This window comes from Anoplopoma fimbria, chromosome 16 (assembly GCF_027596085.1).
Source record: "Anoplopoma fimbria isolate UVic2021 breed Golden Eagle Sablefish chromosome 16, Afim_UVic_2022, whole genome shotgun sequence".
Lineage (NCBI taxonomy): Eukaryota > Metazoa > Chordata > Actinopteri > Perciformes > Anoplopomatidae > Anoplopoma > Anoplopoma fimbria.
The window spans coordinates 8,050,619-8,077,708 of NC_072464.1; the positions used below are offsets into that span (position 1 = coordinate 8,050,619).

General features: G+C 40.0%; 1 protein-coding gene across 3 annotated transcripts in view; it reads right to left on the reverse strand.

Annotated features, from left to right (window-relative positions):
• The window catches only part of tns1b (tensin 1b), a 163,835-nt gene that overhangs the window by 101,835 nt on the left and 34,910 nt on the right, over positions 1-27,090 (reverse strand). For all 3 annotated transcript variants that reach the window (XM_054614701.1, XM_054614700.1, XM_054614703.1), the window contains exons 2-3: positions 16,025-16,139; positions 1,622-1,659 (exon numbers count right to left, since the gene is read on the reverse strand). In XM_054614701.1, coding sequence (XP_054470676.1) covers positions 1,622-1,659; positions 16,025-16,139 — 153 coding nt within the window. The remainder of the gene's footprint in view (positions 1-1,621; positions 1,660-16,024; positions 16,140-27,090) is intronic.

Below are 27,090 nucleotides of genomic sequence, written 5' to 3' on the forward strand. Positions count from 1 at the left end.
TTTTTGGAGATGGAAGGTTCTAGTTTTGTACATATATAGACACAGGGAGTATGTTCTGGGCTCCTTTAACGTCTCCTCCCACAGATTTGACCCGTGACTTCCGGAAATTCAAATGTTATCAACAAGTATGTAGCGAACGCTTTCGTACATCACACATTGTTCTGCAGCAGAACAACATAAATAACAAGTGGTTGTGGTGTAAATATTATCCTGAATAAGACCTGAATAAGGAGATATAATGGGGGCATCGTGCATAAATAAATCATAAACTGCATTTTGTGAAACACAGAAGTACCCTAATAGGGTTCTAACCGTTTCTTCTAAGAAATAGTCCGTATGAACACTTTGTTAAACTGTCATTTTTGCTCTACAAAAACATGTTATTCATCCTCCATATTTTGGGGGTGGAGGGAACATTTTCTCAAAACCTGGACAAATAACATTTTTAATTCACTATAGGTCTGTGGAAGTTTTTTTGTCATTTTTGTCAACCATTTATTAATGGGGACATGTCTTACATATGTATATATTGGGCTTCAACTAGAAAATGTTCATGTCTAACTATACCTGTAGTCAATCTCTATCTAAGCCCAGTGTCTTCTGAATTTCTTGCAATAAAAATATGGCGCACCTTTTCAAACGTAGTTCTCAAGCGGTGGATGGGAAATTAATGATCTGAGGCAGCCCACAAATAACTGACTGGGTTGTCTTATTTCACAGTTTGTGGGTTGGTGGGCTCTCCAGATACCCAATTTATGTACACACGCACTGAAAAAGTGAAGGGTTTCTGCTGGCCAAATCTGCTGGCACTTAAAAAAATGCAATGCAAAGACAAATGTGAAAGGTGGCATGGGCTGGGCTTATCATTTCCGTTATTTTGTTCTACTAGAAGCCTTCCCTGCATGGCTGGCCAAAGCCCCCACCTCGTACTTAACATGGCCTGTCTGCCCTACACCCATGGCATTTCCTGAGAGTAAAAGAGGGATTGGGCAAAGCTGGCAAGAAGCACCCATTTCAATAATGGATGCCAGATGAGGGCTGCACATAACCATAGGTGTGCATATGTACTCTACATGTGCATGTGTGTGTGTGCAAATCCCCCTGTAAACCTCCCAAAGCAGTTGTACTTTTACACCCAAAACTTTCCCTCTTTAAGAACCCTGCAGAAACTTCAGCTTCATCCGTTCCCCCTCCCACTTTCGTCTACATGCTCTTTGCCTTTCCAAAACAAAGATGAATCAAGCGACGGCTCCATCCAGAGGTCTTTTATTTTTAGACGTAGGGGCAATCTCCAAGACTCAAGAGTTTGTCCAGTATAAACACATTCTGGTACAAAGAGCACTTGTTTAGACATTCTTTAGATTTTTTGCAGAACATAAACTCCCCAAGCTCCACCTACCTCAACATCTGCATGTATGCACACACAGAGTAGCTGACTCCACCTAAAACATAATATTTCCTCCCGATAAAGCTCAAATGGATTTTAAAAGGGAAGTTCAGAGTGTTTAGGAGACTTTCTTGTGTTTTTTTTTCCATGTCTAAAGCAAAACACATCTGACACATCTGTAAATGCCTTGTTTTTATTCATTTTGTGTCTTAAGGTGTGTGGTTTAACTCTTACCTTGACTTCACATTTCTTGTGGCATGCTATTCGGCACACTAGAGAACACAAAGAAAGAAAAAATGGAATTAACTTCACAGCTCATGAAAAAACTCCCAAACATAGTGAACCAATCCAAACACTGTGGTCCAGCATGAATCATGACATTGAGTAGTTGTCAAGGATGTATGAAAAAGCAAGAAGTTCGTTCAGATTCCAGAGTGTTTGTTCTGTGGTCAAAGTCAAATATCATCTGCTGTTAGCAGGCTAATACTGCCCAATGTTAGCTCTGTGTTCTTTGCACACTGGCTCCATATCAAAGGCTTAAATCGTTCTTCTGAAAGACTGTGATATGCTTTAAAAGAACTGACATCCATGTTGTTTGGTTTAATTCACTTTGAGAATATGATCAGCAGAGTCGAACATTACACATAATGGTAAAATCAATAATGACGTGGGTCTTTCCACTGGAACTGCTCTGATGAATGCGAGCTTGGACATTTTGTATTCACCACACCAGAACAGAGCTTCACAGACAGCTGCACAGATGTTCCAGACAGATGCTTATAGAGAGACTATAGACAAAACTCAACTGCACATAAACCATGACATTCCTCTAAGTTATAGCACAGCGCATCATTTTCTGGACTGAACAAATATCAATTCAGTGAATAATTTGTGATATTTCGCCTGTCTCTCTTTAGCACATATACAACTGTCCACCTTTGATTCCTACATGTTGAAGGTCTGTCACATGGCAAGACGATTTTTTATTTCCTGCTGGATATTTGTTAGGCAAAAGTGATAATGCAATTCTTACCTACAATGTCACTGGCTCTGAAAGAGGCATGCTCACAAAAAAACTGGTAACAAGCTGATGTGTCATTTTTACCATGGTCAGCATCTAAGTTCAGCTTTTTTGCATGCTAACATTGCTAATTAGCACTATAACTATAACTGAGGCTGATCGGAATGTGAACCAGAATTTCATGTCAATCCATCAATAGTTTTCGTGAACTTTCACTACTGATCAAAGATGTGACAAATACTAGTGTCACTACATGAAAATGTAAGGGCTCACCAGAGTAATTACATCCTCTAGGGCCCATGAATGTTTGAAATAAATATTGTGCCTAAGCTGCTATAGATGTGGACATATTTCACTGGTACATGTTTCGGGCCACCTGGCAAATGTAAGTCCAATTGTCACTCAATAGCTTTGTTTTGGCAGGAAACAACACTGAGGAGAGCAAAGCGAGAGAACCAAAATGGTTAAGTTCGTCAGTAATGATGATCCCCAATGTATGTCACATTCAGAGTTGAAAGGAATTCACAAAAATCTAGCACACAATCAAAAAAGATAAAAGCCACTGTTTTACTATTGAATTTCAACAAATTTCTAGCTTCCCTTCTGCCCCCTTGCACTCTCTATGGACTCCCACTGAATCTACAAATAAGGGTCAATGGGGGAGAGCACCTGGACCAGCGGCTCATAAACTGTTAGAGCCCCTCGAAGGACAGAAAATCAAAACACAGCTCAGTGTGCCGAGGCGTAAGCTTTCCAAATAAAGGAGAAGCTTGTATGCTATTACTGGAACACCCTAGACCTTATGTAATGAGTTATTCTTCCTGTCTTTGGCCACATTTTTCAAAGCCAGTGTAATATCTATCGTGATTAGTTGTTAAGTCATTGATATGAATTTGGGAGGTGGTCAGTCCTCACATTGTGTGAGCGTGGAGATTGTGTCTGTGTTTTACTGTGTTATTTCATTTGTTCATTCTGAACCCTATGCTCCTGGTTTTCTTTGTTGCCTCGGATATAGAGTGTGCTTCCCAACACTCTGTTCTCTCTGATGTATGTCGCTTAATCACACAAGATATTTCTCAAACACAGTCCTTTGTTCTTGAAACCATGTGCTCTGGTGTATATTATGAAATGGCCGTCCTTTCAAAGCACGATTATTTACAAAGTCAATGGCAAGCCGCAATTAGACTCGAATTTGCCTGGGGAAGAGGCGTCCATGAGAGCTGAAAATGTTTAAACTTGAGCAGAAACAAATCATGCTTATACTGAGGCTTTTATGACGGTGCTTCATGAACGTTCAGAGACCAGAAGAAACGGGAGAGAGGGGCTAAACTGAACAAAAATACACAGGCTCAATCCCACACACATTCAGTGCGCATGTTGCCAGCTAGCTTACAGCTAACGTCTGTACTGGCGGTTCATTGGCTGTTTGGGTTAAATTAACACAAACTGCCCAGCGGTCAAATTTGTGCTTTACTCAGCTTCTCATTAAGCTAATATCAAGAGGCATCATCCGGTTCTGAAAAGAGAAGCCAATGCAGAAGTGCCTTATATTTAAATTCTGTCTAATGGCCATCAGGGGGCGACTCCTCTGGTTGTAAAAATAAGTCTGGTTGGATAGAAGTCTATGAAAAAATTACCCTACTTCTCACTTGATTTATTACCACAGTAAACATTGTAAACATGAGTTTATGGTCTCAATCGCTGGTTTCAAGCCTTCTTCAATACAGCATGATGTTAATTTGGTAAATTATTGTCCCTTTTAGAGTAAAATAGACAACAAAGCAGGGTATGCTTTAGGTTGTGGCTACCTTATGACTGACGGGTCGCTACTACAGCGTTGTCCAGTCTGTGAGTTGTCTGTGTTTTTGTCCTAGAACTTTAACCTTTTACAGTGTGTTTCCAGGTCATTAAACTAATTTTAACATTCTGGTCAACCTACAAATGTCTAACTAAGCGTTCAGTTGTACTTAGCTCCACCTCTCGTGTCACTAGGCCAAAAAACAAGATGGCGATGGCTAAAATGCCGAACTTGAGGATTCAAGCCAGTAGTTCACATACCAACGATATCTTGATGACTACATTTACTTCTTATACACAGTCTATTGCTGATATCGGAGTTAAATTTTAACAGAATTTTGGCACTTACACTGGAATTATTTTGACTGACTGCTTGGTACAACTTGTTTCAATAAAGGTATTGCACAACCTGGACCAGAAGTCATGTGCAGCTTTGAGGTGCAGCAGCTATCAACAGTGCTAACATGACAAGTCAATAAACAAAGAATGATTAAAACCAATAGGAGTTTAACACGTTAACCTTAAGATAAATTGAAGGCAAGACTTGAGGCTCCAAGACATCATACTGACCGGTCTGATGAGTTTATTAGGTTAGCTAAATCTTTATGAACACCTTTTTTATAGACTTGTGTTTGTCATAGTCCTGGTTTTTATTTGTTTTTGCCTTTTTACATGTGTTTTTTATGGACTTGCCTTTTTAATATTGTTAAGCTAACTTTATAGCTTCTTATAAACCATAAACAGGACTTTGCCTTGTTCAGGGTCAAAGTTTAGGTGTTCTGAGCACCTTGGGGTCAACCAACAGCTACAGGGCCTTCAATCTTATCCAGCAGACATTTATTTGGCACACCAACATTATTCATTAATTTTGAGTAGATTTGTATTTGTAAGTATTCCGCACGTATGATATTGACATGTCATAAGTTAAACTCCTCATATACGATATCAGGCCTAAAACAAAATGATGTTCACTTTTACATGTACATAAGATAAACACACCTTGAACTGGGAGAAAAGGAGTGTGGACATACTGAAACTAGGACAAGTGAGAAGCTTCCTTTTCAGAGCCAAATGTGTAATTACATCATGGTGCAGTTAGTTTCTATTTCAGCACACGCAGGACTATATTTGCACTTGGGGGGTAACATTTGAAAGTCAGTTTGACTTCTAAATTAGAGGCCTTCAAATGTGGGTGGCACATGAAGTCCTACCGGGATACACATTTCCAAGTTTTCCAAAAGTACTCGAGTTCCCAGGGTCAAACCGAATGGAGATTTTTTAGACAACATGTAAATATTGTGTCACAGGGCACAGACTGAGTCCAGACTCTGACAAACATAATGAAACACATTCTACTTGGTTTGGAACAGTATGCTCTCAATGAATTATTGTATTTTGCATTCATTTATTAGACAGAGGTAAGTGCAGAAATGGAGTAGAGAGAGAGAGTGGTATAACATGCAACAAAAGGTCCCAATGCAGGAATCGAACCCGAGACATTGCGGTTATATGGCATTTTCTGTAACCACTTGGCTTCACAATTCTCATCAACTGTTGATTATATTTTCTCAATTCACGGAGGAACATATAACCATTCAATCTGGGCTCCAACTACTATTTTCAATCTAGAGTTTTCATATTTTTTTCCATCAGGTTTTTGGGTTCATTGAATAGCTTATTCATCATTTAGTCTGTAAAATGTAACAAAATAGTGAAAAAGAGCCATCACAAGAGTGCATGATGATGTCTCCAAAAGCTTGTTTGGTCCAATGTGTTTCAAAAGCCTTAAGTTATTCTACTTTTGATGACATAAAATGGAGAAACCAGCAATGCCATAATAACTTGAACCAGTTAATAAAACTGCATTTCTGCTTAAACGATTATTGATTATCAAAACTATCAACAGTTGTTTTGGCACTACTTCCGACTGAGAACAGGAGTCAAAGTTTTTAAGAAAACAGTTTTTGCCCTTAACGTGAAGTCCTGATTGGGACGATTATTTAATTTTTGTAAAATCAAGACATAGAGAGAGTAACGAGCCGAGCCCTGCACCAAGCCTTTTCGACACTCTTGATGTAACCATGAGTCACATGGAATTTTCTCACATGTGACATTCAAACATACTTGGCTGTGATCTTGATAAGCATTAAAAGAAATGTGCCTGTCCATCAGGACAACGTCCAACGCCGTTCCCAGCACATGAGTCCCCAGTAAACAATACTCCTTGTGGGCCACATGGGAAGAAGCAGGACTTCCATATTGGGTGTGAAAGCGCCCCGGCCCAGAGGACTCGGGATAGGCTTTACCTTGTTAGGAAGTCGGAGCTTTGGGAGAATAAACAGAGCAGAAATGTTCCTGGTGGAGGGACGAAAGAAGAAGGGGGGGAAGAGGGGGAGAAGATGAGGAGAGAAAAAAAGGCGATGCCAAGAAGAAGAGAAAAGATGGAAAGGGTGAATAACAGAGTGGGGGTGCAACAACTGCTGACATCAATCGTTAGGCAAATGAGAGGACAGCAGTGCTGGGAGTTGTAATGAGGAGACGATGAGGAGTGTGGAACACTAAGTTGCTATCTGACTCTGGGTCTGTGGTATGCTATAGAACATTGGCAGGAGGGAGGAAGGGGAACATTGATAGTGTGCGTGTGTGTGTGTGTGTGTGTGTGTGTGTGTGTGTGTGTGTGTGTGTGTGTGTGTGTGTGTGTGTGTGTGTGTGTGTGTGTGTGTGTGTGTGTGTGTGACTAAGGCTGGGTGATTTCCTTCCCCTGGTCCCTTGGAATGAGCGTATACTCCCACAGGGCTGGGCTGGACCCCCTTACAACACAGAACACAGAACACAATCGGAGGGCAGGGCTGGAGAATTTCCTCTTCCTCCCCCCAAACTCTCACTCCCTCCATTCCTCTCCTTTTTCTCTCCCTCTCATGCACAATCACAAACACGTGAGCCCCAACACGTGTACACACAGTGTACTAACATACACAGTACGTCACTCCTGTGTTCTGACACATACAGTACTGACTCTTTTTTCTCCTACCTGATGTGTGATGAAGTGGAAAAAAAAGGAAATAGTCTCATGATTAGCTGCCAAAATCTATTATTATTATTATTATTATATTTTAATATAGTGTTGTTTTTTCCATAATCCTCATCCTTACATAACTTGCACCAGTTCAATGCTTCTTGCCCAAAACTTATAAGCACACTTACATGGGTTTATTTCCTACTTAACTCTACTATTACTGGCAAACCTATAATTAAAATCCATTTACAGGTTCTAAACCTCACAACACACAAGCCAATGAGTGTGTTTGAATAAGAGCGTTACTATGTATGTTTTTTCTTGGTTTTTTGTTTGTTTGATTTGGCTGTTTGAATGTTTTTTTATGTGGGTGTTGTCATGTATGAGTGGATTATTATACACCCTTATTTGAAGATTTTGAATTGTGAAGTGTTCACAAAAAATGCATGGGTGTCGGTGTTGTTTTGCTTGTATTCATGGAATGAATATATTTCAAAGTTCCCCCACTAGGGTTCCCATCATGCTCAGTGACGTAAACAGGTAGTACAGTATAAGGTACAGAAACCATTGATGACCAATTTTTTTCATGTACAGTATTTAAAAGAGATTCTATTCATAAACCTTCCAGTTTCACAGGTTGCCAAATAGTAACATCCCAGGGAATTATACATAGAGCCCTTTAGTATTCCTAGGATTCAGTATAGAACCCACCCAGGAGGTTCTACCAAGAGCTATTTTGAGTCTTTTATATCATTCTCCACCCAACAGGTTAGCCTGGGGCCACATACACAAAAACAAAATCAGAATTTTTGAAGGGTTAGCTGGGAGGATATTTTAACACCCATGGTCCTTAAAGAACTGCTACTTCCAAAAAGGTTCTCAATGTAACCATTATTCGTACAAAGAACCCTTGAAAAACCCTGTCCTCCAAATAGGGAGGAACCCTTATGGAACCCTTTCTTTCTAAGAGTGTGTCAGGTTAGTATCTGTCTGATACAAGTGAAATACTTAATGGATTTATAAACTACTGTGAAAAATGGACAACACAGTTATCTCCTGGCTGGAGGTTTGTATAGTGCCACGCAAGCTAGCAGGTCATGTAACATATCCTCTGAGACAGGCAGTCTTATTAGAGGTGCTCAGCTGTTCCACAAAAGTGTGAACAGCTAATGACCTTTCGTGACTAAACCTCTCTTCTAAACAGCTGAAAAATAAGTTTCATGTGCCTACACGCTCTCTCTGATACTCTGTTGTGTCTTTATCTGAGCTCAATGAGTTCTTAATGTTAGTAATTATTGGCACTCATCACAATCCATCATTGGATTCACACAAGCATGTCATCATTCAGCCCACGCATTTTCCCAACTAAAATCCCTGCCAGTGTTTGGTTTTTGTGGGTAAAGCCCCACCTTCATCCAGCTGCTAAGGCTTTCCTAACATGGGAGATTCCCAAAAACACAACAGGACAGCAGAATAAATCCTGGGTGAGAGTTCCCATGGAATCGTTCTGTGATCGCCAACATTTGTTTGCTTCAACCTGACAAAACATGACTTCTGTTTGTTTATTTTTCTGTCCATTTTTTGATTCACTGTGGGTAATAGTCTGACTTTGTTTGGTTGAAACAGCTGTTTCCCTTGATTCAAGCTGCAGTTACAAGAAACACAGCAAATTAACATGAGGTTAGGGCTGAACCATTTAGGAAAACGTACACTGAAAGTCAGCAGCAGATGTAGGTGCACAGATGGTTTCAGCTATTCCATTAGAAACAAAGGACTCTGCTGCCCCCTGGTGGCTGTAACACAAGCTACAGCTGGGAGACTGATAGCAGCTTGATAAGATTCTACAGTGCAAGATGGAGTTCTTTGCATCCAGCCTCATTTTCCTTCCAAAAAGGTAAAAATAATTACAGAAAGGTTGACCACATCATCTGTTGTGCAAACGTATCATCATTCAATATACTGAGAATTGCCGCGTCTCATGAAGGACACAATAATTAACATTGATTCAATCATATCACATGTTTTTCATCAGCAGGTGGAGTTGGCCCAGTTTTGAAGTGTAGATGTTGAATATGCTTACAGATGATTAACAATTGTTTGATTAATAACAGTAGACGTTCTCATCTTCATCTGATGTCCGAAAATCATGCGATATGATCAAAAGCTCCCGAACAGCCATTAAAAGACCTTCTCCACTGCTTTTTTCAAGATCAAGAATAAACTTTGAACCACGTAAGTCTTTCTTAAAAACGCCATGCACAACATGGAAAAAGACTTTGCATGAAAACTGTTTTAAATTCAGAGTTTACTCTGCTCATTGCAATGTTTCAACTCATCCTACAGGTGGAGACCTAACTGCATTTACTTCTGGAGCTGCCATTTTCGGGACTGGAATTGTTTACAACAAGTCACATGTATGTTTGACACAGTGAGCATCTATAATTTGTCAGAGAATGAAACTGACATGCAGGCACGTAGTAGTATAAAGGTTAAGTGCAGGAATAATCTGAATTTCCAATTTGTCAAAATCAGCACAAATGTCTGGATAGTGACTGTCCCCCAATCTGACATCATTATCCTAATGTACTAAACTGACCAGACAATGACTATACATTCACTCTGACAGAGTAGATTTAGCCTCTGTCCCCTGGCAGGGCTCATGGAAAGTCATTGTCTGGTCCATTTAGTACATTAGGATAATGATGTTAGATTGGGAGACAGTCACTATCCATCATCCACAAAAAAAACAATGGTCATCCTCATCCATATGCTCCACTTATTAGACTAATGACTTGTGCCAAAGCGAGGAGGGGCACAAGTCAGACACAACAGCATGGATGATTAAGTAAATTGCTATGGGTCAATGTGGTGTACATAAACGTTTTATATATGTGTGTGATATGAACTATACAGACTGTGATACCTGCTGCATGACGAGTGCTCTAACTATTTCTTATATACTGTCATAACACACAATGTTTTCACAACTTAAGAACATCAATGCGTGACACTAAAGCAATATTTGCATGTGTGTTTGTGTTTTAACCCTCAGTGAGATTTGCTGCTTACCAGCTGTATGAGCTCAGCAGTCGAGAACAGCGCTATGATAACCTTCGCTCTCCCTCACTCACACACACCTGCTACTGTGGTGCGTGTCCAGCCAGTCTTTGAAGATCTGTGTTTACAGTGGATCCGCATAGGGAACAAGGGGCAAACCATTCGCCCTTAGAGCACAAGAGCTACACCCTTCACAGAAAAGAACTTCCAAATCTTTGTAGATTTGTTTGAAGGTGGTTTTATTAATGGCCTTGCACTTGTATGGTGCCTTTACAAACTCTACATGCAGCAGCTGTGAGGAGAAGAAATAGAAAACTGATTGCACATTTTAGTGTTTTCCTTCAGTTTCGGGGGACAAACTCAAATGATTATGAACAGAGATATGAGTCTTACCTCATAAACTTTTCCAAATATGAAATCATCTATGGTCAAATGCTCATTCTCTTCATCTTTTAAGGGCACAACAGCCCTCCATTGACTTCCCCCCTGCACACAAACAATCCATTTAACCTGAACTGCTTTACAGTGAATGAATATAAAAGCCAGTTTCCTGCCTTCAGGGCCAGTTCTCTAAAAATACCCTTCCACAGAAGTACTATTTTTTTTTTCCCCCACTGGAAAACTGCAGTCCTGACCTGCGTCAACATGCTATTGTTAAAGTAACGAACACCTTGTATCCTGGCAACGGCTAAAGAGAGAGGAAGTGCAAGTGCTTGGGTCATTACGAGACCATGTGACTGGAGAATGTTAGTAAACAAGAGCAGCAGGAGGGAGGTGCTGGATGGCTGAGGGAGCGGCGGGATCCTGAAGAGAATAACAGTTCCTTAAATATGTCTATCCCTGAGATTTATTTGAATGTTGAACGTCCATAGTATTTCAGTACTTTATATATAAACTTATTGATTGATTCGGGAATAAAACCTTATTTTCATAGGTTCTACAGCACTCAGATGCCAAAACAATTACTTCAAATGTTTTGGACATAGGCTTATTCACTTTATGCTGGAGAATTACCTGAGAAAATCTAAGAAATTCTCATGATATAACTTGGATATGAAGCTACGGTCAGCTGCTCGTTAGCTTAGATTAGCACAACACTAGAAATAGTTTGTCTAAAACTGTTCAATGTCCCAAAATGCATCTTGTGATGGAAGCTGTGTACGTTTTTTTTTTTTTAACAATTTACACAAACGGGTTGATTAGTGAACAGAGCCAGCTGTTTCCCCTGATTTCAGGATTTGTGCTAAGCTAAGCCCACCGGCTGCTGGCCGTAGCTTCATATTTAGCAAACAGACAAGAGAGTGATATCACTCTTGGGGAAAAAAATGGAAATTTTATGAATCAGATGTCGGGTAGACAGCACAAGAAAGAGAACAATAGAGAGCGGAGGATGTCTGCTGCAGAAGTCTATAGTGCACTTTGTGCTGTCCTCATAAACCAAGCTCAACCACACACACACAAACACACACAGACAGACAGACAGACACACACACACACACAACACACACACACACACACACACACACACACACACACACAGACAGACAGACAGACACACACACACACACACACACACAAGACACACACACACACACACACACACACACACACACACACACACACACACACACACACCATTTGCTCGTACACCAAACCCAGACTTGACTAGGGAGAGAAAAGCGAACCGGGTTCAATTAAATGAGAAGAGACTTAAATGCAGGCTTGTCACAAGGGTTTATTTCCGCTATAAATCAGTTCTACAAATAATGGCCCCAGGTGCCGTCTTGTGTCATTTTATGAGAACATTTGGGTGTCTGTCTGCACACACAACTGAACGTTATTTATCCAGAACAGAGTGATAGCAACAGCCTGTGCAATCTGTGGACCCAAAATATAAATAACATTTTCATTGTAAAATGTTGTCAAGTTTTATGTATGCTTTTTCCCGTAAGAAATGGAAACTAAAGTTGATTGTTCATTACTTTAAAAAGATGCAGCGATTACTTTCTATATTTTGTATGCATGAGAAGGTAATATTTAATTGCCGTGGATTTAACAGATTGATTTCATTAGGTTTGTGGATATGAATACTGCTACTAAGAGGCTGAAGTACAGGTACTCTCTTTATAATGGTAAAGTCACTTCAAAGGTTACACAAGATACAAATATGTCTCTGCAAAATATGTCTGTAGTACACTGAGCATGCAAAACAAAGACATAAAGATTTAATGACATACACATTCCCAATGTGTACAACAACAAGAACATCTGGGCTCACCACCAAATCACAGAGTAAAATACAGAGTAAATGCATGTGGTTAACTGCTTCCATTTTATAAGCCTTCTTTTCAGCAGTAGATAAAGAGGGTCACTTTGCACTTTTCCCAAACAATCAGAGATTCAAACCACAAGCTTTGTATTTTGTACAATGATATCCAAATGTGCCCATCTTTTTTTTGTATTATATTACAAATGTATTAACTGGACATAATGTATAGCACAATGTAAATCCCTGGAGGAGATACAACAGATAGCTGTCATTAAGATATTAACCTGTAATTTCTTCAGAATGGAATGCAGCCACATTACGGTAAAATCAAGGTGAGGACTTAACTCACTTAAGAAAACAAAGGTTACTTACTGTATTGCTCGGTAAATAATAGGATATAATGTGCAATAACATAGATATAACTTTCTATATTCACATTTTTAATATTTGCACTCTTTCCAACTGGCATTGCCACTGCTGCACAGCAAATAAACTTTATCTTATCTTAAAGGTCTTATATTGTAGAAAGTGAGATTTCCATAATTTTCTTTGATACAGAGCAGGTCTGATTCAAGTGCTATATGCAGAGAAATACATAAAGCCCGTATTCAGAAACTCTGCTTTTAAACGTTCTGTCAGGACTTCTGTAAAGTTGTGATGTCACAACTATACAGTCACCGGTAAAAGTGAGGCTAAACTCTGTGTGGTTGAAAAACGTTGAGTCCCCGGCTGCAGTGACGCTTTGAAGACAGCGCTGATGCAGGAGACGGGAAAGGCTGACAAATCAAAAGAGAAAGACGCTAAAACAGAGCGATTCAGACAGAGGATGAATACAGCTATACTCAGGCAGACAGTAAGATTAAAATATATAAATATTTTTAGAAGATATTTTAAAGATGTAAACCGAAACCCAAAATATAATATGAACCTGAAAATGATCATCATATGTCTCCTTTAAAAGGTTCTAGAGGTTTGGGAGTCAAGATTGTGCCAGTAAGGCAGTCGGTTTGAATCCCGGACCAGCAGGATAAATCTGGGAAGAGAAATAAAATGGAAACACCTGCCTGTCCGTCATTACCATCTTTTAGGTGCCCTTGAGCAAGGCACATAAACCCCATATACTCAGATATGTGGCTACCACACCAGACTGATGTTGCACTGAGAAACTTTTAGGTGTGATTGTGGAGGAGTGCATTCCTGCAAAGGACTATACATTAGGGTAAAAAAACAAATGAAGGGTATATGTACTTTCTTAGGATGGGCCTATACAAAGTACAGCGAAAGGACAAAATGTAATTCTGTCAAATGGCCAAAATGTCCTAAATGTTAGAAATGTGCAGAGAATGCTCTTGTTTTTCTAAGCAGTGCCCTTCAAACATCTATCCGTCCTGTGTCAGGTTATGGAAGCTACAAGCTAAATATTCCCCCTGGTGTGCCAAACCTAACATCCAGCCATTTCCGCATGGTTTCACTTTGCATTATCTGTATGAAAACAGACATTTCCACTGAAACACGATGTGGTGGAGCAGACGGGGTCATACATTTTCCGATTTTGTTTTAACCCACTTGGAGCACCAGATGGGGAAGGTTTACTGCATGATGACTGTTCAGAAAATGGTGGCCATATTAAAGTCTATTGTTGAATCTCAGTTACTTTCCTGCAATTGTTTGTTGGTTCACATTATAAGGCCATCTCACCAAACTGGCACCTGCATGGACTAAAAAAAGCATTTGTTCAGGAACCATGACATCTCCGTCTATTCATTAAAACAACAAAGACTAACACAAACACATCCACCCAGTTCTATCCTAGTGAAGTTGATTGCATCAATCAAACAATGCTAATCCGTCATCATCATCATCATCATCATCAACCACACTGCCTCTTCAGTAAACACCATTAAGGAAAGTGAGAAGCTGCTGACCTTTAGCCTTTCTGAGGCTTCTTTTCCCTCCTCTGTCACTTAACTGACTAAACCCTGACACAAAGACGACCCCAGGTAACCTCAGATGACCCCTGATTTAGACCACTGATGGCTGTTGTAACAAATATTGCCTTCATTGTCCCAGCAGGTTAAAGCAGTTATTGCAAATGGTCTTAGCTAGAGGCTTAAGAATCTAAATAATCAAACAACTGAGTTTAGACGATGAGTCTGCTGAGTTATTGTGTTGCTTTTTTTCCATTCTAAGCAATGATTCATAACAGATTATATTTTGGCTCAACATTAACTTTCCAAGTGATGGGAGATGGGAACAAATATGAACGTCAGGCCCTGAAAATGTTGGGACGTGATAAGATTTAACATCTAACAGGCTTCTAAATACAAAACAATTGGCTTTTGGAACGGAGCATGTGACAGTCAATATTTTTAGGTTGCATTGCATTTTCATTACAATGCCAAGAAGAACTGTGAAGAAACCAAATAATCCTACACGCTGTCCATCCCTTGTACCTGCTGCGCCGTATTATGGCATTTAAAAGTTATTGAAAGTTGAAAATTAGTACAAGGGATCAGCTGCGCGAAAGACTCTTTGGTTTTGTCACAGTAAGGACTTTTAGATCATACTCCCCCGTCAATAACACTTTTTGGCTTCAACGTATTCAGACATTAAAAGCCTCCACTGACACTCAATATAAAAGAAACATATGACCATCTTAAAATGAACTATATATTTATAGATTCTGATCTTAAAAAAACAGCATCTTAACCATATACTGTACATAAGAAGTGGACGCAGTCATCTTGACATCACCCATTGGTTTGTAGACTGCCGTTTTGAAGCCTCAAGTTTGGCAATTTTATCGTCGCCATCTTGTTTTTTTCCCACCACTGAACAGAAATCACCATATTTGGAATGGGGAGGATTGACATGGAGACGCCATATAAGGCTCTGGTAGCAGAAAGACCTGTCAATCACAAGGGAGCCCCACCCTAAAGCATGCCCGCTTTATGACTTTATGACTTTAAATGGGACCATAATTTACTAAATGAACATCATGCTGTATTGAAGAAGACTTGAAACTAGCGATTGAGACCATGAACTTATGTTTACAATGTTTACGAAGGTAATAAATCAAGTGAGACGTAGCGTCATTTCTCATGGACTTCCATACAATCCAACTTTTTTTGCATTATTGCATTATTGTATAATATTACAAGTTTTAAGAGACTACGCATAGGCAGAACCGGATGTTGCCGCCTGACCTTAATACCAGGATAAAAAGCACTGTTTTGCTGCCCCCTCTGGTTGAAAGTTTCACCTGCTTCCTCTTTAAGCAGGTGCTCTGTTGCCCCCATATCCAACTGTGACGTCACTGTGTCCTGGAGTACACCTGTACATCAATGTTGCGAGGTGACAATTTAAGACACTAGAGGTCAGCAAAACAGGATTTTCAAGCGTTGTCTGGAAGCCCCCCAAAAAATGGTTGCAACATAGTGAGTCCAAGAGATCAGAGTTTCTGGACAGGTGACTCACCTCGGCAGACGAGTCCGTCTTGGCTGATGGTCTGTTTACAAACGCTGCAGTGCTTGGCCTTCTTGAAAGTCTTCACCCGGAACGTATGGGAATGAAGAGCCTCCAACTCGTCCGGCTGCAGATAAGTAAGCAACAACAAAAGACAAAAGAGGTGGAATGTTAGTGATGGAACATTGCAACCTGATGGGACTTCAATGAATCCAGGTGGGTTGAGTCATTTTGGACCTTTTGTGTATCTTTTTTCTTTGTTTCTAAATGCAAAAATGACCTTCTTACTTAATTTGCAATATGTTAAATTAAACACCTGGCCAATGAAATACATACATTTATTTTCACATTCATCTCAGCTGTGACCCCTGGTCATGACTTCTTTCAGCAGTAAAGCGTAACATAAACATAAAATGGTCAAAAGGTCCTCTAAAATCCACCCTCCCCTTCCAAAACGTTTGTCCTATCTCATTGCCCTCCTTGCAGGTGTGTTACGCAACTCTGGAGAAACTCCCTGACAGCGCTCCCCACCACATTAAACATCCCTCTGTGTCTGTCTGCAGCCTGCTGTTTTTCCTCTACTGTAAACCAATTCCTTCGCCCCCACAGTCCTTTTCCTGTCTGCTTTGAAAACTTGGCATTCAGCAATGCTAGAGAGCAATCAGAAATGTCAAGCTTTGTTCCCCGCCGTGTCTTTACGAGAAACCTGCACCGTGTTTCTATTTGGCCCTTGATGACCGACCTTGGGGAGATGTGACATAATTTTTGTGGTGTACTTCTTCAGCTGGTCCCCATTTCATACTTTGAGGTTCAGCTCCATGGGAATAGTGGTCCAATGAATCCCCCTGTAAGCCAAACAACCTTGCCAAATTTGATTATAGTAATCATGTTGTAAAAGCACTTTATTGTAACCTACAATTAACCAATTAACAGAGTCAGCAACTGACTGGCCATTAGATAATTGTTGCCTTTGGTTCGACTGTGACGGTGAAAGAATATGCAGTAATATCAATAACACCAGAAGAGAGGGGCGACTTTGGAGAGCTTCCCAATACATTTCATTGCACCCTTAAAGCTAATATATTCTATACAGGGATTTAAAGAAAATGTGGATGTGTTTTCAAAGCAGGATTTGCCAGTTTAGCATCCAGCCATGAGGCTTTTATTAAGTTTCTGTGCTTGCTGGACAGGGCTAAAAGTAGCCATGTGGTGGGAATATTGGGGGACAACTCACAGGAATTTTCATATGGGGAGACCATAGCATATCAAAGCATAGAAAGGAAAATCCCTTGCTGCAAGAGTTCCCAGACTAAGAACCACAGTAACTTAACAGTAATTTATAACCACTAATTACAGCTTTTTTCGCCTGCTCATTAATCCTAAAAGGCAACGTGTTGGAAAAGTGGCCTGGGGTGTGCAATCATAGTGCAGACCTAACACTTGAATGATAAACCAGACTGAGTATCTGTTGGGCTGTCTTCATTACTCAATTCACTGACTGTCCTTCTCCTCTGTTATTAACAGAAGAGACGGACTTAGCAGAAGGAAAAGTCCCATCTGTTTCCCATGATGTGTGATTTCCAGGCAGTGCAGGATCCAGTTAATACATAGCCTTCATATTGAGATCTTCATATGGATCCAGATGTGGAAGAAGCAGTCCCATCACACATCACATGTTGTGATATTCTACATATTATCATACTGTATAGTGTATCTTTACTGGTTGTGGGGAGAAGTAATCAGCCAGTCTTCTCAGGAGAACTTGAATAAGTGGTCAATCAAAAAGGTGCAAGAGCACAGTTCTGGTAGATTCTTTTGTAACTGTTTCAACCTGGTGACTGTGATGACAAAACGTAAAATGATAGTGTACAAGATAATTTGCAAGAGTCGCAAAACCTTTTCTCATAGCATTTTAAACTGCTGTGCAATGTTTTGGCATCTGAGAAGCCTTCAAATCCACAATCTATTACTCAACTGGACTTTCTGGATCATATTTCAATGTCTCACCACTACCTCAAAAACCCCTTCTAAAGGAATACTCCAGCAATTAAGTACTACATTTTCATATAATTGGGTACATTTTACAAACAGAATGTTAAAAATGTATGCCGCAGAGGCAGAGATATTCTGACTTTAATCCCTAATAAGGGTCAAGCTCCAAAACGTTGGATCCTACATTTCCCATGATGCAACTCATAATGTCTTTAATAGGCAGTAGTAAACATAACTGCCTGCAGTCACACTCGTTTATTTTCAGAACGGAGTTCTTTGAACATATAACAAATTATTGATAAAACTGACTAGAAGAAAGGTGTGTGCTGGAACCAAAAATAAAATTATGTTTGTAGAAATGCTTTATCTTACTTCACCTACTGTATCTTAAGTGTGTTTAGACTATGTTTAAGACTAAAGAAGTTCCCGGCCAGCTGTAATGGACTTCAGACACAATAGGAGTCCATAGAAAACAGTCATGCTAGCAGCTCTGTGAGGTTGTTTTTAGGCATAGTGGTACTTTGAGCTTGACGTGATTTTCTGGCATTTTAACATACTCACAATTACAATTCTAGCAGGCTAATGTCTAGCACTCTCACGGTCTAAGTTCAGGTTTTTAATAGGCTAGAATTTGATCGTTAGCACTACACACCAAGGACAACTGAAACTAATGGGAATGTCATTAGTTTTGCAGGTATTGGTTAATGAACTAAAGCAATGGAAAAAATAAACATGTTGACCCGATAATGGCACTACATAAAAAGTTAAAAGATCACCAAATTCATAAGTATTCACCAGCTGGGGACCATGGAAGCCATCCAAGATTGGTGGCACATGTCACTGAAAAACAAACCTCATGGTGGCGCTAGAGGAAAAGTCAGCTACAATAAATGGACTTTTAGCAAGGAGAAGGTGTGAAACAAAAAATATCTTATATTTTAGTGGATGTTAACCTGTCTAAATTATTTGATAACGAAGTGGCTGGTATTCTGAATAATGTATAATGTATAATCGCATCACAGATTCTAAAAATGTGTAGTTTTTCACAATTCATGAGCTCATTTGGAGGTTTAGAAACTCAAACAGACAGATATTGCCTCTGGTGTTTATCAAGCTCTATGTGACAGTTCAGTGTTTGTATTTCAGAGCCACATGGCAACAGCAGGACAGCCGACCCCTTCATTCCATCCCCCGGCTACGCCTTACCACTACATAACATGATTAGCTTAATCTAGTTAGGCTGAAATAATGACCATGGCTGTGCAGGACGCGCCATGTTGGCAAGGGGGCTTTTCTGGGGGAGGGCTGAAGGTCTGTGCCTGGCATCCACGCATGGTGTTATCCAAGGCGCCGCCATGCCAAGGCCCCGGCTGGCACCTGCTGTGTTGGGAATCTGGATATGGATTTCAGGGGATTGGAAATGGGGTGATAAGTAGGTCTTATGGTACTATGAAGTGTGTGCTGTGATTGCCGACGAGTGTGTGTCCGTCAGTCAGAATTCCTTTGTTTTAAGGTGGATAAGAGGGGACATTTCTGTCAAAATGTCCCCTCTTGTGGGAATTGATACCTCTGGGATGACACATGTCACAAGCTGTGTTTTGACAAAAAAACAATCCTCTGGTTTCACTTACAGACTGTTTAGGAATCAAATTTCAACATAAAGGGACACAATACTGTGAGTGGAGTGAATATGACCCAGCCGCAGGCAGGTGTTAGAGAAACACCCTCTTTAATCGCTTTTGTCAGAGTGTCTACACTCTAACCACATCACCCAAAACAGTCATTAAGTACCCAGTAATGGGAGTTTTGCTCTGCAATGAAGCCATCTGTTTTGGATGCAACTACCACATAGATATTTGGGATAGGACATGTACTAACTGTACGTTTCTGTTTATTGTGTCTTATGAAACAATGTTGATTGTTTGTTGATTCAAATAGCAAATTAAAAAGAGTCTTGATATATTGCTCTATGCTTGTACACTGTCAGAAATCATAAAATAGGAAGCAGAATTATCCATCTAATAAATGCTAAGAAAGGTCCTTTGGGCACACAGTAGTGATTAATTAAGGTTTTAATGCCAAAACATGTTTTTACATCCTGTGAGAGAATTGAAAATACTCTTCACCCTTATTTTAACCTTTCAACTCATCACTGGTTTCACTTCTCACACAACAGGTGATTAAATATTTTGTAGCTATGTGGCTTTTTTTCAATAATGGCTCAGTCATGTCTTAATAAAGCTATGGAAAAAATTATTAAAATTTGAGATAGTTGTTTACTTGAATGATTTGTTCTCATGACGCTTTTTACTTTTACTCCACTACATTTCAGAGAAATATTGTACTTTTCACTTCAATACATTTATTTGACAGCTTGAGTTACTAGAAAAGGAAGATTTCCGTGTACAAAAACACATTAAAACTAAGATTTACTGCTGAACCAATTAGTTGATTGACAGAAAATGGATTGCAAACTATTTTGATTGTTTAAATCATTTTCACACAAAAAACATTTAATTATTCCTGCTTTTCAAATGTGAAGATCGTCTACTTGGACTTTTAATTATTTTGACTTATTATAATAATAATAATAATAATAATAATAATAATAATAATAATAATAATAATAATAATAATAATAATTTTGGACAATGTGTTGGAAAATATTGTGGCACTGTCTCTTTGGGCTCTGGGTAACTGTGACGGCATTTCTCACTATTTTTCACAATTTTGACAGACCAAACAATCAATTACATCAGTAAAATCCTGCTTTTACATTAATGCATTTGTAGTTATAATATATATATACTTTTAATGGAGTAACATATTCAAAGCAGGACTTTAAGACTTTCACTTTCTTCCTCACACACACACTGACACTTGTACAGTTCTGTGTTAAACAGGCAGAATATCTCAATCTAGGAGTCTATTCATCGGCCTCTTGGGCCACTCCTGAGCCTTCTCACACTCTCCCAGCCTCTATCCATTCACACACCAGAGCTTATCCAGTAAGACAGACACTTGGGTGGGGGTCCAGTCAACCGCTGGTATGCCACTTGTCTTGTTTTCACATTTGTCATTCTCATATTCCCGGTGGTAGAATGGGTGAAACAAGGTTTGAGAGGTATAAAGTGCATAAGGATACTCAAATTTAAATTCACTCTACTTAAAGGGTTTAATTCCCCCAAAAAAGCCAAACAAAAGAAAGCAGGCTTGTCTATTTTAGTCCTCTTGCCCTCACCAGAAGCCACAGCTCCAGTCATTTAACCTCAAAATACTATGTAAATACTGCACGGAGCAATATAGCAGGACGCTCCCTTTTGTGAGCAGATAATTGTTTCCCATCATTAGCAATGCACCCAGCGTTCAGAGTTTGTTTATTGTTTGGGGGGGATGGCTAGAGTATACGGGGAGTCGCTTGGGGAGACATGGGTGACTGGGAGAGGTATGGGGGTGGGGAACACAGAATTAAAGAGTTAAAGGCAACCCTGCCAGCTCATTCAAAGATGTGGCCCTCGCTGGTTATTTTCTGTTTCAACGTGTTGCGGGACCCATGCAAATGGCCCCGGTCCTTCACATTCGCGTCACACTTCGGGCTCTCAGATGGGCCACAAAGGAAGGAAATGGTTTCAGACAGGCAACCGGGACCCCCGAAAGCTGGGGTCAGGGTGTACACATACCCCCCTCAGCTCAGGCACTGCAGCTCCTGGGAACAGACCCCCGTTCCCTTAGAGACACACGCATAATCTCCTGCCTCACACTCATTAGCACGCACAGGCAAAACGGGCACTCTCGTGCATGAAGTGCAACCAGACACACACACACACACATACAGATGAACACACTTTTACATCAATACACACCCACACACATACACACACACACACACATGCGTAGACACAAGGCCAGCCGTCTTTCAAATAACCCACACTCCTTTTACACTTTTTTCCCACTGCTAAAGAGGAGAAAGATCCCCCAACCAGCATCTTTGAAAAATGCTGGGTTGAGTACCATTTTTATCAACACAGTGGTGTGTGTTTGGGTTGGGCCCGTCTACAGCTGGCTGCGGGGGTTTCTCCTTAATTATCAGAGGCATTTTTGCCCCGTCATTTTTAATTTAACAGGAATTCTAGGAACCTTCAAGGGAGGTGCTGAAATGCCCTACCTAAGCTTTAGCCCAGATCTCTACTCTTCAGTAGTCCAGCCAGCCAGCTTCAGCAATCCTACTCTCAATGTAAAGCTGATTTATTTGATTTTGTTTGGCCACTTGGGGTCATAGGAACAAGCTAAAAATACAACATTGCCAAGAAAGTTGAAATGGTGAATGTCTTTACAAATGCTTATTTGGACATCCAGCACACGGATAGAGATGGGCAATATGGCAAAAATCTTCCGAAAAAGAAAGTCATTTCATATTTTAATAATGAAATATAGTCTACATGAAATAACCACATTGTAGAGTTTATTATTGTATATTCCTGTGTGAAGTTATACTTGACAAATAAAAGTATTTCCTCATTTTCTTAAGAACATTTGAGTAAAATGAAATTAACAGTTTCAAGTGAAATGATACAAAAAAATGATAGCGGATTCTTGGGTGTAGGAATGCAGGAGTTGAATAAGCTGAATGAAGGAATGATAGAAAAATATCCCACACACTACTGTTGGAAACACTACTGACAATTAATTTTAACCAATATTTGGGTTACCAATTGGACCATTATGCATTATTTCCCACTATTATTATGCAGAGAGAACCCCGTCCTGAGCTGTATGCACTTTTGTTTTCTGGGGTAATGGAGTTTAAAGGTTAGATCAGCTTGAGTCCAGTTTGTTTATTGCATTGAACTGATTGTATTGTATGGTATATTAGAATATCTCAATATATTATTTAATCACGGTATGTTTCATCTGAAAGGCCATAAATTATCATGTTGATTTATCGCCCAGCACTAAGCAACAGTAGCATTCATTTTGAGTCGTGTTTGTGGCCATCAGTTGAATGAAAGCCCAATATTCCCTCTCCTTTTAGCTCCATTTTGGTCTCCACTGACTCGTTAGCTGCTAAATGATCCACACTTTCCCCAGCTGGTCGCTCAGTTTGGCTCCGTAGATCTGCAGTCATAATGCTCTGCGTTGTCGTCACTATGTGAGGCCATTGTTAGTTAACATAAGTTAATATACAAATGTTTAACCTGCACTGGCAAAGAAATGACTGCAGCATTGAACAATATACACAGAACTGAGAGGAAGTGGAAAATAATTTTAAATATCTAAATAAATATCTTTAATGTGGAGGTCAACTTTGAAGGGAATCTGGAGTTTCAGTTGTACAGAAAGACTTGTACAGAAGAAGATGAGTGACATGAGTCACAGAGAAAAAGACCCAATACCACACTGACTTATATCATGTCTTGTAACTAACTACATGCTAAATTTCTTTTTCCCCTTACTTTTTGAAAATGACATGAAAGTGAAACTCATAGCTGAAAATTGATATGCATGATATATCATTAACATTATTAAAGTAATCAACCTTTGAAAAAACTTCTGGAAAAGTGGTATTTATCAAAGTGCAGATAGTCTTAATACCATAACGGGTATATAGTGTTTTAGAATCGAACTGTTATAGCGTGGAGATAAATCCCTCCAGACTCTGCTTTGCGACGGACATTCCAGCTGAATAAGGTAACCAAGAGGGCTGTTTTTCTCCTTAATGTCTACAACCCAAAACTATTACCTCAACTGTTGACTGTGACTCATGCAGAGACTTATATAGACACACACACTGATTTGACCTCTGATTACGCTGGCCTTCACTCTCAGCACTTCACGCATTACCTCATGTACACATGGAAGCGTGTTTGCATGTGGTTAGTGCACATGCTCACTTCCTCACAAGCATACATACAGTTTAGATAAATTCCAGGGTATCTAAAACAGTGGACTGCATAGACAACAATAACAGAGCATCACGTCTATTTTAATGCCAATGTTTGCCTTTTTGCCCAAATACAGTTGATTTTCTTGAATAAGATTAGAATAGATTTGCTTTTCACTTTTAACTTTCATTATTTTGACTCAAAATTGATTTTTTTTTTTACTGATTTCAGTCATTTTGTACTACTACGACCTTATCATTTGCAGGTGCTTTCATCAGCGTTGATTGTAAAAAGAAATGTAATTTACTCCAGTAGTAGTAGTAGTAATAGCAGTAGTAGTTTTTCATTTGGAAAAAAAAGTGAGAACTGGGACACTTTTAGCTGTAGTGTGAGTCGGAGAGAGACCGAAAGATAGACAGGCAACAGCACTGACAGTTGGGTAAATGGACAGACTGAATGGAGGGCTAACAGACAGACACACAAGCAATAATAACAGACTAGACCGATAAGCACGAGCAGTCTGGCCTCCCCGTCTGTGCCTCACTGATTCGCTTCAGTCTGAAGGAAGTCATTGAATACACATAAACACAGGACAGCAGTATACTCGACGACACCCCCCCGCCCCCCAACCACCACCAATCAGAGGCTATTGTTTGTCCTGATGGAGCCAGAAAACTAAACGAGACCTCTCCAGTCAACTGGGTTAATCAGCCAGTTAGCGCGCTGCCGTCTCTCATATGGGACACCATATGCATGGATGGACATTTTAACAAGACGCACCAGGGTGACCACCACATGTCTCCATCTGTGACTGTGTGTGTATGAGACAATTAGTAAAGTAAAAATCAATTTTGAGTATTCATGTTTTCCAAGGAGACTTCCCAAGACACCCTTCTTGTCCTGTTTTGTCCTGCCCCCTTCCCACTGGGCATGTACCCTCCTCACAAGGCAGCTATTCTTTATCTTTCTCAGATAAATAGCAGCTAGCAAGAGCCTACCGACCTTTGACCCATCTCCACATCTCTTCTTCCAGTCTGCCTGACCTCCTCCCTCCGCACCCTCGTCTACTCAAGACTCTCCCAGGCTCCAGCTGTAAATCCAATTCTTCCTCCATTTTTCATGTTCATCCACCTTTGGCTTAACCCCCCACACACACATATCCTCCCTCTGTTTCACTGAAGCTGCATGGGAAAGACGCAGCGAGGTTGTCACCTCGAACTAAAAGGAAATCAATGAAATCCTTGTTGTGATCAGTGTGCAGTCGAAGCGCTTCCTTTGATGATGCATGATCCAGTAATGAGAGCAGCTGTGTCAAAACACTCCACTAAAATACAAGCAAACACACCCAGCTGACCGGAGACAGGAAGACTCCCACAGAAGGGGATGCAGTAGGAGTGAGACTCTTTTGGATTGAAACTACTAAGGCCAGATGCTTGTAACTCACGGCTGCTTTTCATTTCGTGTTGAAATACTTCAGCTTGCAAAGTTTATTCTGTGTCTGAACATATTGTTAGGGGTTCTCAAGTAATTTGGTATCAAACTTCCAAAGAGTTGGTCAACTCAAAGGAGAAAAAGAATGACCAAAATCAAAACAGTGCAGGCTGAGATATCCAGACTCTTGCTCCATAGTATGGGTCAAGTCCCCAAAACAATGGGATCCTACAATTCCCATAATGCAACTCAATAGCTTATATTATTAGATCCCCCTGCCATTAACTTTCTTTCAGAGGGATATACTCCTGATGATTAAACTGGGCTTTGTGTGATAAATCGGTTTAGTGCCACCTCTATGTAATAAGGTAACACACAAGCAGACAGGAAGAGCAGATGGGAGACAGAGGGCTTGTGACTGATGACATAAACTAAATGTCAAAATCAAATGTTGGCTCAACTCGCCCAGGTATCAGTCCTTCATTGTCTTTGTCCCATGTAGGGATACATGAAGGGATATCTTTCCTGGAAGGAGTGTCACTCCAGTAAATCATTCTGACTCCAGTGTAAATAAAACATACTATATAGCTGAAACAAGCTCCAACACAAAAGTAACACACGCACACCACAAAAACTGTTTACCTCGCCACCCAGGAGTCAAATGCATGAGAAGTAAACCCTATGAGTCATTTGCTATACAATGAAGTCACTGAATTATTCATCCCACCAACAACAAGAAATGGAAGGATAGAGTTATGAGTGTGAGAAACAAGAAAAAGAAAGGCTTTGTTTCCACAAATGCCTAAGCTACCATTTTCTGCTGATCCCCATATTTATCCCCCTCTGACTCCATCTGATACTAATTAGCTATTATCTGCGCAAGTCTAAACAGTGTATGTATCTGTATTATTCCATTTCATACACCTAGCATCCAATCTCAATTTGTTAAGACTATTATTCATCTTCAGATAAAAACAAACTCCCAGCTAGAAATTGCATGTTTACAAGAAGTTTAAAGACTCCAGTGACGTGCAACAAGTTCAGAGGCAGAGTGCAGTCAGGTATGCAGGCAGGTAGGTAGACGGGCAGGCCGTCCAATCATTTAATTCGGGCTAAATGAGATGATTGGATGGGCCTAATACAGTCCTGTTACAGCCACAGATACCAGATTGTTTCAGAGCTTTTGCTTTATTGATTGCTGTCATGATGTAATGAGATTTCAATAATTTAACTAAAAAGTTTTTGGAGAATATTAACAGCCCTACCTTTAATGTCCTTATACCCCAATCAAATGTTTGATTTCCTAGCTGCTAGAATCCCACTAGTGACATCCATCATAATGTTTGGTAACAGACTCTTGGAGTAAAATATTCCCAGATACTTTGTGCAGTGAGTCCTTGATCAAAGCTTAAGGATAAATGAATAGCAGATAATAATGACTCAACTTAGAATAAGCCTGGTTCCAATTAAGCTTTCTATCCAGCTCCTCCTGAATGACAAGTTACAATACATTCAGTTGAAGGAGGAGGTGTCTGTGAATCCCCTAATTGTAAGCAGCCCACTACAGAACAAGTGCAAGGGGCAACAATTCACCGCAAAATACCAGAGAGACGAGAGCTCTCTTTATATTTTTTCAACCTTTCCTTCCTCCCTTTTCTTCCGCTCTCCGCTTCTCCCTAACCAAATGTCCTTACAATGAACAGTCACCTGCTTTTCATTTGGGGGAAAAATGCACCGCAGGCATTCCAGTCTCTCCTTCCTCCCCACTTGCTC